Genomic DNA, 12,421 nt, shown 5'->3' on the forward strand with positions numbered 1-12,421 from the left:
TTGCATCGATCAGGGCAAACACCTTTGAGCTGTGGGCCAGCTTGTGCTGGGGTAATTTAGAGCATTGTCTGTGCAGTACGCTGAGGTTAAACATTCCATAGCGTACATCGCGATCTTCATTGCCGTACGTGTCATGCTGTGATACAGTTAGTCTGAGTCAACTCCATTGCAAGTGCACAGATCCTCCAAAAAACCGTGTTTGTTCACCTCGTTTTTGAGTCTTGATCTCAGAGGTGTTTCAGTAGTGCTGCCGATACGGCGAATCATGAATTCGTGGAGTTTGTCGCCTTGTACCGGCACCCAGTATGTCTTTCCCCATTATAATACCAAATACTCATACACGAAATGGCTTGGCTTCCTCAGCGGTGGAAGCTGGTGCGCCGCTCACCATAATTTACACAATATAATGTACATGTGAGAACTCGTAAAAAGTAGGCCGCCATATTTACTCCTTTTTGTTCTCATTGTCTTTTCCCTTCTTCTTATCCCAATTCCAAACATCCCAAATCTGTTCCATGATCAAATCTCCATAGCCCTTGCCTTCTTCAAGCGCCTTCCTCTCTTCCTCTAGACGCCTCTCCTTCCAGTCCTCGTCTTCATCTCCCATCCACAATTTCCCTAGTACGCTCTTTTGCTGTCCCTCCTTCCTCTCGAGCGCCTTCCTGCCCTTTTCCCTTTCCTCTTGCAGTATCCTCTGTGTCTCTTGCGCTCGGTCCGTGGGAAGTTCCATTGCGCGCATGGGGGAAAGGTTCTGTACGAGGCCGCGGCCGGTGCGAAGGGTGATTAGATGGTCGGCGGACAAATAGAACCCGATTCCTAGCGAGAAAGTATAGAGGTCCAGTTTTCGCGGTGGAAGCAGTGCAATTATTGGGCATACCACGAGCCCTCCGATCGCCAGGTTTCGTACTATACGTTCATAGCGCTGTTGTTGTTCTAGGGCCAGACGTTGTTCCGGTGGGATGGGCACGTTTTGTATGGGATTTGGGGTCGCCATCGGCGGTGTGGACGCTGCCTGCGGAACCGGAACACAAGACGAGATATTTGTATTGAATTGTTTATTTAACGTTTGGTCTGTTTACAAGGATTCTAGGGTAGCGTGGCGGGGGGGTTTTGTGAATGTAAGGTCGAAAAGTTCAATGATGCAAAGACCGAGCGGCTAGCTTCCGCTCGGCTGCAGCTTCCCCACTAGAGCGGAAGGGCTGCGGAGCTATGTACAGTACAAACCAGCTCGCGATATCCAAACAACGATGCGATCCATTGTCTTACTGGGACCGATTTTCTATCCAAAACAAGTGACGCTGAGGTACTCTAGATCTGAGACCATAATCGCCTGGCGCGAATGCGCTACGCTGCCAGCGCACCGGCAGAGCTCGTACTGTGCTGTCAGGGTCTTGCACTCTTTTGCTAGAGAGACAGCGCATCATCATCGAAACTTTCGTCTTTTTACGTCGGTTCTGTCGTCAAATCGTTCCGTGTCATACCTCACAGGGCCGTCGTCTTTCCTGTCTCCTGTATGCTCAAACAACCCACTACTCCTCAGCCGTTTCGTTGGCGTTTTCTCGTATTCGCCTCCGCTTTGCTGGTTCTTCAAGCCTTCGTCTGTTGCGGCCGGCCCGCCTGAGTTGGGCGCATCCTCGTATTCGTCGTACTTTCGCTTCTGTGCAGTGCTAGGAGTCTGCATCAAGCGCCGTAAACGGCTCTCTTGTAGTCGCCTATTGACCTCTTCTGTAACATCGACGTGCTGAACTAGGTGGGCTCCTTCCGCCTGCGCTGTTTTGGCGCGTGGCGTGGGCGATTGGCCGGGGAGAGGGGATATGGCATGCGAACTTGATGCGTGAGTCTGGGTATTGGGGGTCGGTGAAGCGTACTTTGCGCCTTCAAGGCTGAGTCGCTTGTTTGAAGTCTTGACCTGCTGTTGTGTCAGGAATCATCGCGAGCGTAGGTGGTGCGCATGCGTACCTTCTTCTCTGCCAATCCCTCGCTTTCAAGCTGGTCTCTAAACCTCTTCATGTCGTCATGCAGTCTACCCGATTTATTTCGTAGCGATATAAGATCCGTCGCCAGCCAGTCGGGGGCATTGTGATCTGTCGCCTCAAGAGTCTCGTTGAGAAACAGCAACTGGGCGCGTAGGCTGTTGATATGTTGGTCAAAATCCTAGCAAGTGAATAAGTTGTTTGTCAATTTGGGTAACCGAGTGAATTACATCGAGCGATAGTCTTGCCATGTTGTGTGGTGAAGCTAGTGTGAAGGACACGGAAGGTCATGTGCAGGAGACTTTGAGATTGCGGACTCCCGAACTGCAGGCGGCTCAAGCTAAACCCCTGTTTAACAATGTTCCGACATACTTCCGATCGGAACCTGCATCTTTTCCTGAAAGCTGTGTAACACGAGATCTTGACGCGTTTGGCCAACACCAAAGTCTGGCAGATGAACCAGTGTATTCCAACACTACCAAAGGCTTCTTTGAAATCGATCTAGCTGTTGTACAAGGGACAAAGGAGAAGTAGTAGCAAATCCCAACACTAGTCGAACAAAGCCAATGCATGCAGCGTCGGCTCGCAACAAACGCAACCTTCATGCCCTTGCCTTATCATTTGGTAGCCTCATCTCCTATAAATCCCCAATCCAAGGGACTGGAGGAGCCAGGATGTGTCCGTGCTGTATGATGTGTGTGGCTTAGCAATGACGCCGTTGCTCGGACTAGCAGACGAGGTAGCCTATGGGCATTTGAACCGGAGGATCAAGGTACAAGAGAGGCCTCTTGCTGAGAACATGCCTCGCACCAAGCAGGATTACGTGTCTGTGAAGATAATGTAGATTCTGACGCCTCTCATCCCTCATCTTCGTCCCCAAAGGTAAGCTTGACTGCTTTGGCTTTCTTTTTTGGCTTCTTGGCTGGTTTGATGGTGGGCTTTTCGGCATCCCTTTCTACTTGGCTCTTGCTATCGCCTTGATCATCGCCAATAATCTTCGCGGCCTTGCGCTTCTTTGTATTCGCACCAACTTCAGCAATTTTGTCTTTGGGTTTCGACTCGTCCTGCTTGGTTGCCTTTTGCTCGGCTTCGTCTGCTACTACTGGGCCTTCTTCGCCCTTGCCGTCCTTGCCAGAGACGAGCGCATCATACTCTTCCTTGCTCAACGACTGGTTAGTATCTTCCAGGACGTACGTCGGCGCATCATCTTCATCATCATCTTTGTTCATCCTCTTATTTCTGGCAATGGGATGCTCATGACGAGCAGTATCCCCACTTTGAAGTTGCCCACGCAGCCGCTGCAAGAAGGCTGGCTGAGAGCTGTCTGCGCTAATCAGTACCGCTTCCACTCTTCTGCTGGCACACTCACCAAAGTGTAGGTCCTTGGCCTTGAAGCTCATGGTGAGGCAGGTGGTGCAAGGGCTGGTGATGCAGGAATGTATGCCGACGCCTGGATGAGATTCCAGGGCTGGAGTGATGTGGTATCTGTCTGTCGCTTACGTAGTGGCAGTCTCCTGTGCGGCCCCTTCAGACAGTCTCGTGCGCGTCCCTGAACCAGGAATTGAGCAGATTCTCTGCGACTCCCTATTGATAGGCTGTTCAGGGTACAGGTACAGAGACTGTGTGTCGGGCCTAGTGCGTGAAAGATCCAGCCCCGAGAGCTGCAGCCTCCTGCATTGGCTAGCTGCACCTAGCTGCACCTATCTGCTTGCACCTATCGAGCTGCGCTCTACCTACTTTAGTGAGCTTGGCGCGTCTCCACCGATATGTTCCTTGTCAATCAGCACTTCTCGAAACGCATACGCAATCGCCGACCGTTAATAATTTACACTCGACAACCCCGGTTTCCCCTTTCGACGCTCCCCCCGACCTCTCGACTCACAGAGTGTCGCGCAAAGTCCAAATTCCCATTGATGGTCGCATACCGGTTCGGAACTGCCATCCAACAACGCTTGCACTCCTCACTCGCCCCAAGCCTGGCCATATCAGAACACATATCTGGCCACCTACGACTGGCATCACCTAGCAAAGAACTGCCACTGGCAGTAACGTCTTTCTCCAAGGCCGCCATCGCAGCGTCGCAACCATGGGCCTCCTGCAGGACATGACGCAGAGGCTGCCAACGACAAAAGAGAGCCTGGACAGATTCGACGACCTCTCGCGCCGCGCTGAAAAGACGGCTCCCCGATTGTCCTTCTTCCGCCGCCGGGTACGACTGAAGGGATCCTCGTCCATTTCCATTCCACTGGGCCTGGTGCTCCTCTTCCCATGTCTTGTAATAATCATAATCATAATTCTTTTCGTGAGGTCGCCAGACTCTCAGGGTATTATGAACATGCCTGCGGGCACCCCGCCGTCAATAAGGTACTATCGCCCCCATTGCAGCAGCATACACTATATGGCTAACAATCCACAGAAAGATCAGCGAAAAATACGACAAGCCCTTCGCTGTAGGCTGTCTCGAGCCCCAGGTCAACGGACCCCGAGCGAACGCTGCCTTCGTAGTGCTAGCAAGAAACAAGGAGCTTGACGGTGTTATACAGTCGATCAAGTCCATAGAGAGACATTTCAATCGGTGGTTCCACTACCCATACGTCTTCCTCAATGACGGCGACTTCAACGAGACATTCAGAGAGGTGGTCTTGAAGCACGTTAGTGCTCCGGTCGAGTGGGGCAAGATACCGCCAGAGCAGTGGGGCTTCCCAGACTGGGTCGACCCTGATGTTGCTAAGGAGGGCATCGCAAAGCAGGGAGACAATGCTATCATGTACGGTGGTATGGAGAGCTACCATCACATGTGTCGGTTTTACTCAGGGTACGTTTAAGAAAAAACACTGCAAGCTGGGTCTGGACTAACTTCCCGCAGTAAATTCTACCACCACGAATTACTTGCCAAATACGACTGGTACTGGCGTCTCGAGCCGGAGATTAAATACTTCTGCGACATCACCTACGACCCTTTCATCCACATGATTCGGAACAAGAAGACGTACGGCTTTACAATTGCCGTGAAAGAGTTGAGGGAGACGGTGCCCAACATCTGGAGATATGCATCGGCATACAAACGAAACAACAACCTTACTTCCAAGGGCATGTGGGAAATGTTCGTCGAGAAGCCTAAACCCGAGGACGACAATGCACAAAAGAATGAGCCCAAACCGAAGAAGGCATTCTTCCCCCAAGATATCATGGACTCGGAATTTGGCTCAGACGCGTTACCTGACATCCACCCCGAAAACATGGAGGGCGAGTCGTACAACATGTGCCATTTCTGGAGCAACTTTGAAATTGCCAACCTGAACTGGTTCCGTAGCCAGGAGTACAACGATTTCTTCGAGTTGATGGATCGCAGCGGTGGCTTCTGGATGGAGAGATGGGGAGATGCGCCCATCCACTCGTTAGCTGTAGGAGCACTGCTTGGCCCCGAAGACATCCACTACTTCCGCGACTTTGGGTACCGGCACACTACTATTCAGCATTGTCCAGCCAATGCCCCTGCACGACAGCTGCCTAGAGACCCCTACCTGGAGCTGACGACAGAGAACGAGAAAGAGCGAATTGAGGAAGATAAGTATTGGGCGACGCCAGACCCTGTCAAAGAAAATGGCGTCGGGTGCCGCTGTAAGTGTGACACGGATATCGTCGAGGTGGAAGGCAAAGAAGGGTCTTGCTTCCCCGAGTGGGTCGAGGTGGCGGGCGGTTGGGCTTCGCCCTAGGCACCAGAACCGTGGTCTCTTCGTGTTGCGTACTTTTCTACCAGCCTCCAGTGAGCATTTTGTGGGCGCATTAGCATTGACTACTGGTTTCAGTAAGGCGTAAGGTGTTGGTATTGCATGCCTGTTGGGCGGCCTTCCAGCAGAGGATCATCAGGACTATGCGGGCGTTGTCGGTGCCCCTCGGTTGCTGCGTATGGGCGGAATTGCCATATATCTACGAAGACGAACCACATTTCAAAATGCATGAGTAGGCTTATAGCCTGGAAGTGAACCTTATTAGTTACTTATGACTGTTCCGTTGTCGCGGATTTGGTGTTCGCCCCCACCCCCTTTGTCCATGTGAACCATGTATCGTACCCTATCGCTTACTATGCGGGGTACCCCCGTTGGCATCATCCCGCCTTCACCATGCACCCAGCTGCGCCGTGCCATTATCACTGTTTGCGTATACTTTTAACAATCACCTGGATTTAATACAACCATTTGAAGCATCATTCACGCCCACAGTAAGCAAACCCGCATGTGCTTTCATTTGCTCCGTATCCGCCCCACCGTGCCCCCAAGACACCCTGACGCGCCTCGCCCGTTGCTAGTCAGGCAGCGGCGACCAGGTGCCCACTGCTACCTATTCCCGCCCTTGCCCCTCCATCTATCTACTTACCTTCCCTCCTCCACACCTGAGGAGTTGTAAACACACTGTCTCTTACATGAATTCAAGCTGACATGCCTTCTAGCGAATCTCTTGCTTCTCCAGATCTCAAGTTTCCTCCCGTGCGAGTGAACGGATCACTGACAAGGCTTGACCTTGAAACGCTTATGATGCGGTCCACCCAACGCCCGCAGCCAGAGGAGGCAAGCAGCGCTCTTGAAGATAGCAACTATGATATGCTCGGCGATGGGGTAATGGATGTCTCGGACGATGAAGCTCATACGGCATCGATCGCCTCGACCGACGCTCCAACTCCCGATGATACATCCGACGAGTTCACTGACGATGAGGCCGACTACGAGATGGGTGACCGAGGCTTACAAGATAGCATCTATTCATCCCAAGCCGAGCCCCCAGAACAGCAATCCGACGCACGCCCTGCATTAGCAGGCGAAGACTCGACGTTGACCGAAGTGCCGTCATACCTGTCTGGGAGCGAGAGCTCCTGGCGCATCACACTAGACGAGCAGCCAACGGACAATGATGAGGTTGTCCAGGGAGGTAATGTCATTCAGAGCTCGACCGACTATACGGACGAGCTCCCACAAGTATTCAGCCGTTACGGCTGTGAGGAGGTCAGGCTGTCCGTAAAGGCAGCCTTGTCGAAACACCCCTTGCCCCCTCCAGATTCGTACAAGATACTATACATTGGAATGCCTGAGAGATGGGCAGAAGACATCACCACTACCCAGATTGCCATGGCACTCGGTGCTTACCCTAGCCTGTCCAAGTCGGTCATGGTACGTGGGCAGGTCGAACCATACGTCCCTGTCCCGCAAGTTTCTCGCTGCACCGGGCTAGAGGTTGTGACCTCACGTGGAAAGCCAACACGCATCGTGGCCAAACTAGAGGATGGCAAGCAGCTCGAGTTCAGCTATAGTACGGCCGCTCACTCCCTAGACCGGCCAGATCTTGTCATCATGTGTCATCGAACACAGCCACACTCGCCTACTGAAAGAGAGGCCATTGATTTCGCCAGAACGATCTTTGCTTATGCCAGGATACCATGCATCGAACTTGCTCAGGTCATCCCCCATGGTATTCCATCGCTCATCGAGGACCCGGCAGCGTTGCAAGTACACGTTGAGGGCCGAGACGACTCAAACACTGACTACGAGCTGAAAGCAGTATTGCCTCTGAATCATCGCGGCTTTAGTAGATTGGACCCATCGCAACTCAATCGTCACCTTGCCTACATCAGCCCTCGCCTCATGACTGCACGAGACAAAAAAGACAGTACGAAGGCACAAGCATCATGGTTTGGTGGTAAGATCAAGACATTCACGAAGAAGATTGGATTGCAGTTACCCTCGGCAAGAACGCTCATATCTGCATTGGTTCTGTGTGTATTGATACCCGCCCTGTTCCAGGGTGCAGCCTTTGCCCCTATGCTACTCCAGAAGGCTTCACGAAGCGTATCAGCATCATCAGTCCTCTCTGAGGGGGAAAACATTGACCCAAGCATTACTCCTGTTGCGTCGGAATCTTCACGACTCGTGACATCCATCTCTTCTTCGTTTACCCCAACGGCAATGGGAGCTCTAACAGTCGTACCGGCTTCACTGAAGCATCCTAGCAAAAAGCTGAAGACAGAAGACGGAAAGATTGGAAGTTTTGAGCTTCAAGCTACTGGGGATCACCAATTCATACTTCGCCCTTCAAAGGCATTTTCTTCGAGGCGTAAGAGACCTCAACTTCAAATCCAGATTGCTCGTCAGTCGCAACAGGTTCCTATCCGGTACAATCGAACCATGACTGGAGAATACATTGTCGACCTCGAGCACAAGTACCCATACGACAAGTTCAACGTCAGCATTGCAACTCACTCAAAGCCCCTTCTGCGACAGTCTTTCGAAGTCATGCTCGGCCACAACAAGTCGATGCTAGAACAATTCATGGATAATGCCAGATCTGGTCTCATGAGTACTCAAGACGCTCTGCGAAACGTTTCCTTGATGGCGACTCAACACATGCAGACGTACATGGATGTGCGGGATATCGATGTCGCCGGTGCCTCTGAGCAGATGCAACAGGTCCGGCGGAAGATTCAGGAGCAATTGCAGACGAAAAGTCGTCTGGCCAAGCAGATACCTGGGGCGGCATGGGTGGGTCTACGCGAGGCGACAGCACCGGTACGCACATCACGGGCAATGAAGAGAGCTAGGATGAATGCACTTCGCCTTCGATGCAAGATGGAAATGGCTGCAGGACTGTCTGGGAAAGATGGCGAAGAGAAGCAGAGCTGGGCGTGCTCCAAAGTGAAGGGGTATATGTGAGATGGGATTGGGTGGAGGGTACTCGGACACTCAGGTCTATGGGAGGAATACTGTGGGAGGACGCCATGTTTGCTTCTGGGTTTTTCTTTGGTGGAGTAGAATATGTATGTGTTGCAACAGCATTTATTGATGGACACAAGGGCGTGGAGTTATGAACATGATACCCGGTGTGCACACTGGACTGGTTGAGGCGAACTGGCGAGTGGCGTTTGTATGGGGGCGTTGGGCTGATAGGTTACTGAAGTCGGGTTACAGTTTCAATGTATTTAGCATAGTAATACCCTGGCCGAATGGAGCCTTGCGCCCCTGCCTTGGTGTACAACTAACTGTACATATGCCAAAGATTTGGCTCTTGACTTGTTTCAATGTTGTACATTAGTGCGCGGAAAGCAACATGTACACTGCAGGAAAGGTTGTGACACAGGACGTTGACTGAATAGCATGTTGGGCAGGGGTGGCACGCACGTCAGAGGGCCTAAAGAGGTAAAGCGCGAGAGGGAGGGGCATGCATCCCACTTGCTCAATTTGTGGGCAGACTGTTTGACACTGAACACCCACTCCCGTACCTACCTAACACAAAGACTTTGTCTCGCCACTACATACCAACCCCCAGTATACATTACCAATATAGCAACCATGTCTGAAGCAGCCAAGCCCGACCCCGCCGCCGACCAGGCCGCCAACCCTGGCCCAACTCTTGTCAAGGACGAGACTGCAAAGGTGACGACTGACAAGCTTGCCGACAAGGCCGAGGCGACGACGGAGAGCACAGACAACAAGCCCCTCACGGAGAAGGCGACAGAGGCAGCGGCCGCAGTAAAGGACAACGTTTTCTCTATGTTTGGTGGCGGACCCGCAAAGGCGAAGAAGGACGAGGCCGATGACGTTGACGAGCCATCAGGCTCTTCCAAGAACAAGGGCGATGTCGGTATCTCTGTCCAAGTGGTTTGGAGGTTATGCTAACGTTGCACCAGGACGAGAACCCGGAGAACGAGGAGCCTGATGTTGAGTTCCAGCCCGTCGTCCACCTCACCGAGAAGGTTGACACCAAGACCAACGAGGAGCTTGAGGAGCAAGTGTTCAAGATGCGCGCCAAGCTGTTCAAGTTTGACAGGGAATCACGGGAGTGGAAGGAGCGAGGCACTGGCGATGTTCGGTTACTGAAGCACAAGGAGAACGGCAAGACGCGCCTTGTCATGCGACGAGACAAGACTCTCAAGGTTTGCGCCAACCACTACGGTATGAAGTGACTTGATTGGAGCCATGATATGATGACACTGAGACGTGAATAGTTGTCCCCGACATGAAGCTGTCACCCAACGTAGGCAGCGACCGCAGCTGGGTCTGGAACGCCGCGGCCGATGTCAGTGAAGGCGAGCCTGAGGCGCAGACACTTGCGATCCGTTTCGCCAACAGCGAGAGTAAGTAGTATTTGTTTGACCAGATGGATGAAAGAAGGCTAACTATTTGTACCAGACGCCAACCAGTTCAAGGAAGCCTTTATCAAGGCCCAGCAAGAGAACGAGGCGCTCTTCGGCAAGTCAGAGTAAGAGAGGTCACAACAAGGCCGAGGAAAAAGTAACCCGATATTATGGATGATGGTCGATGGACGAGGATGAGCATGCATTGCACGAATAGCGAGGAACGGTTTGGGATGATATTATATCCTGGCGGTAGTAGATGTGCCCCATTATCAGCACAACAATTAGATAGTAACTCAATGGCCTGGCTAATAAAGTCAATGGCACTTCCCCCAAGTCGGCTTTCTCTGTAAATCGCCAGTGTCATGTTATCTCTATCCGTGCCAGTACTGTGCCAGGCCTTCTCTCACTCTGACCTGGCGGTGTGAGAAAGGCATGCAATAAGGGGCGTAGTTCTGGTATCAGCACGTCTCTCACCTGCTGAAGTAAACCAGACCAGAACCCCTGTCGGGCAGCCTTACGATGGCGTAGCCGTTGTAGAGCTTGACCGTTGGTGCCAAGGCCCAGAAGATCGAACGAGTCGTAAGTAGTCAGCCTCCGCCCGCCCCGCCGCGACGTGCATCACCTAGCCTCCGCCAAATCATAGCTCACGACCAGCGACCAGACCAGCCACCGCCTGTATTTCCAACCCTCTTCTCTGCCCAACGCGCTCGAACCTTATCGCCAGCGGCACACTACCAAAGTCGCATACCTCCGGGCTACCGTCTTAGCCTGCATTCGGTGCATACCTTGTGCGGAACACAGCAGCTTACAACAACTAGTTACTCTGCCATATTCAATCCTCACGGCGCAAGTCAGACAAGATGCCAGACGTACGTTGCGCCCTCGACAAATGCGCACCCTACCTTAGAAATACTAACAGTCAAGCAGGCCAAGCGATGGGTCAAGCTCATTACTCACCAAAAGCCTATGTACGCCTGTCTGCATTGCGCGCAGTCGCAACCGCTCTCTCGACGCGTATCCACAAGGCCACCCGCTAACACGCGCACAGTGACGAGCCTTCACCTGTCGAGGGCTTTCCCATGCGAACATGGAGTATAGAGATCTGGCTACTTGACGACCAGGGTAACGAGGTCATGCCCAACGTCTTTGAGAAGGCTGTCTACAACCTCCACCCGTCATTCGAGAAGCCCAAGCATGGTGCGTGTGCCGTGCCGTCCTGCCTTGATTACAGCTTTGCTGACCCCGATAACAGTCCTCAAGAAGCCCCCCTTCCGTATCGAGGAGAAGGGCTGGGGTGAGTTCGACATGACCATTGTCCTGACCGCTGTCGGCAAAGGCGGCGACCACACTCTCGAACATGACCTCAACTTCCAGTCTGAGCGCTACGAGGCCAAGCACCAGGTGGTATGTCTACAGCCAGCGCTGAATATTTCTAGCTACTAAATTATTGACTTTATGCTAGACCTTCCGGAATCCCAAGCCGGAGCTCCTCGCCCTTCTCGCAGAATCCGGTTCCGCCGAGGCAAACGGTATGCGCAACAAGGATGCCGTCAAGAAGAAGAGCCGAAAGGACAAGAACGTCGATATGGAGAAGCTGGCAGATGGTCTGCAAAAGCTTGGCGAAGACGACCTCCTGCACGTTGTCACTATGGTCCACGACAACAAGACGAGCGAGACGTACACGAAGAATGATGTAGAGAGTAAGTTGGCCCATCTGCTCAGATAAAGCGAGATATGCTGACATGCGATAGACGGCGAGTTCCATGTCGACTTGTACACGCTACCCGATTCCCTCGTAAAGATGCTATGGGATTTCACGGCCTCCAAAGTGGACCTGTAAGCCAGCCTTACAGTCTAGCTATCTCATCTTCGATCAACGCATCCTGATCTACAATCACACACACACATGATGCCTCATGCGCCATTTCCAACCATCTTACCACATCCTCTCCAAAGACCTGAGTAGCAGCATTCGGCCGCTTACTTCACAAGCAAGACTCGCATCTGTGTGTAAAGATGCGAGACTTCTCCCTCATATCTGCACGTGGCGCGGTCAAGATCTGGAGGATAATCTCATGTCTGTTTTCGTTCCACTGTTCCCTCTCCTCAACTTCTAGTTTTCCTACGAGCCTCGGAGTTAGACACGGGCTTTTTTTCCTACTTAAAAAGGGCTGGATGGATGAATGTGTATGGGTGGTTTTTCGCAAATCAGCGACCCTCTTTGTTTTTTTACGGAACCGGAGGGGGGATTCGTGGCTGGTGGATGCGTATACCAGATTTTCATTTTATATCTTTTTTCCCTCCTCTCTGATAAAGAGGGCAA

At 52.3% G+C, this 12,421-nt stretch overlaps 7 protein-coding genes across 7 annotated transcripts; 4 read left to right on the plus strand and 3 right to left on the minus strand.

The window, feature by feature from the left end:
- Nucleotides 1-445: 445 nt before the first annotated feature.
- On the minus strand, nucleotides 446-994 carry COCMIDRAFT_360 (uncharacterized protein; the record flags this gene model as incomplete). Its single annotated transcript, XM_007684115.1, has 1 exon — nucleotides 446-994. The coding sequence occupies one exon, from the start codon at nucleotides 992-994 to the stop codon at nucleotides 446-448; it is 549 nt and encodes a 182-aa protein (XP_007682305.1).
- A 429-nt stretch (nucleotides 995-1,423) lies between these two features.
- Nucleotides 1,424-2,224, minus strand: COCMIDRAFT_361 (uncharacterized protein; the record flags this gene model as incomplete). Its single annotated transcript, XM_007684116.1, has 3 exons — nucleotides 1,424-1,909; nucleotides 1,960-2,154; nucleotides 2,204-2,224. 3 exons carry the CDS (start codon nucleotides 2,222-2,224, stop codon nucleotides 1,424-1,426), a joined length of 702 nt encoding a protein of 233 aa, XP_007682306.1.
- Nucleotides 2,225-2,830: 606 nt separating this feature from the next.
- On the minus strand, nucleotides 2,831-3,373 carry COCMIDRAFT_31705 (uncharacterized protein; the record flags this gene model as incomplete). The annotated part of the gene is made up of 2 exons (XM_007684186.1): nucleotides 2,831-3,297; nucleotides 3,343-3,373. The coding sequence occupies 2 exons, from the start codon at nucleotides 3,371-3,373 to the stop codon at nucleotides 2,831-2,833; spliced, it is 498 nt and encodes a 165-aa protein (XP_007682376.1).
- Nucleotides 3,374-4,059: 686 nt separating this feature from the next.
- COCMIDRAFT_79985 (glycosyltransferase family 15 protein) lies at nucleotides 4,060-5,689 on the plus strand (the record flags this gene model as incomplete). The annotated part of the gene is made up of 3 exons (XM_007684264.1): nucleotides 4,060-4,337; nucleotides 4,390-4,788; nucleotides 4,840-5,689. 3 exons carry the CDS (start codon nucleotides 4,060-4,062, stop codon nucleotides 5,687-5,689), a joined length of 1,527 nt encoding a protein of 508 aa, XP_007682454.1.
- Nucleotides 5,690-6,412: 723 nt separating this feature from the next.
- Nucleotides 6,413-8,674, plus strand: COCMIDRAFT_364 (uncharacterized protein; the record flags this gene model as incomplete). Its single annotated transcript, XM_007684117.1, has 1 exon — nucleotides 6,413-8,674. One exon carries the CDS (start codon nucleotides 6,413-6,415, stop codon nucleotides 8,672-8,674), a length of 2,262 nt encoding a protein of 753 aa, XP_007682307.1.
- A 636-nt stretch (nucleotides 8,675-9,310) lies between these two features.
- COCMIDRAFT_80070 (uncharacterized protein) lies at nucleotides 9,311-10,224 on the plus strand (the record flags this gene model as incomplete). The annotated part of the gene is made up of 4 exons (XM_007684265.1): nucleotides 9,311-9,598; nucleotides 9,649-9,913; nucleotides 9,967-10,095; nucleotides 10,151-10,224. 4 exons carry the CDS (start codon nucleotides 9,311-9,313, stop codon nucleotides 10,222-10,224), a joined length of 756 nt encoding a protein of 251 aa, XP_007682455.1.
- A 734-nt stretch (nucleotides 10,225-10,958) lies between these two features.
- On the plus strand, nucleotides 10,959-11,938 carry COCMIDRAFT_366 (uncharacterized protein; the record flags this gene model as incomplete). Its single annotated transcript, XM_007684118.1, has 6 exons — nucleotides 10,959-10,967; nucleotides 11,026-11,066; nucleotides 11,147-11,295; nucleotides 11,351-11,502; nucleotides 11,561-11,798; nucleotides 11,850-11,938. 6 exons carry the CDS (start codon nucleotides 10,959-10,961, stop codon nucleotides 11,936-11,938), a joined length of 678 nt encoding a protein of 225 aa, XP_007682308.1.
- Nucleotides 11,939-12,421: the final 483 nt, after the last annotated feature.

This window comes from Bipolaris oryzae, assembly GCF_000523455.1.
Source record: "Bipolaris oryzae ATCC 44560 unplaced genomic scaffold scaffold_1, whole genome shotgun sequence".
NCBI classification, from domain to species: Eukaryota; Fungi; Ascomycota; class Dothideomycetes; order Pleosporales; family Pleosporaceae; genus Bipolaris; species Bipolaris oryzae.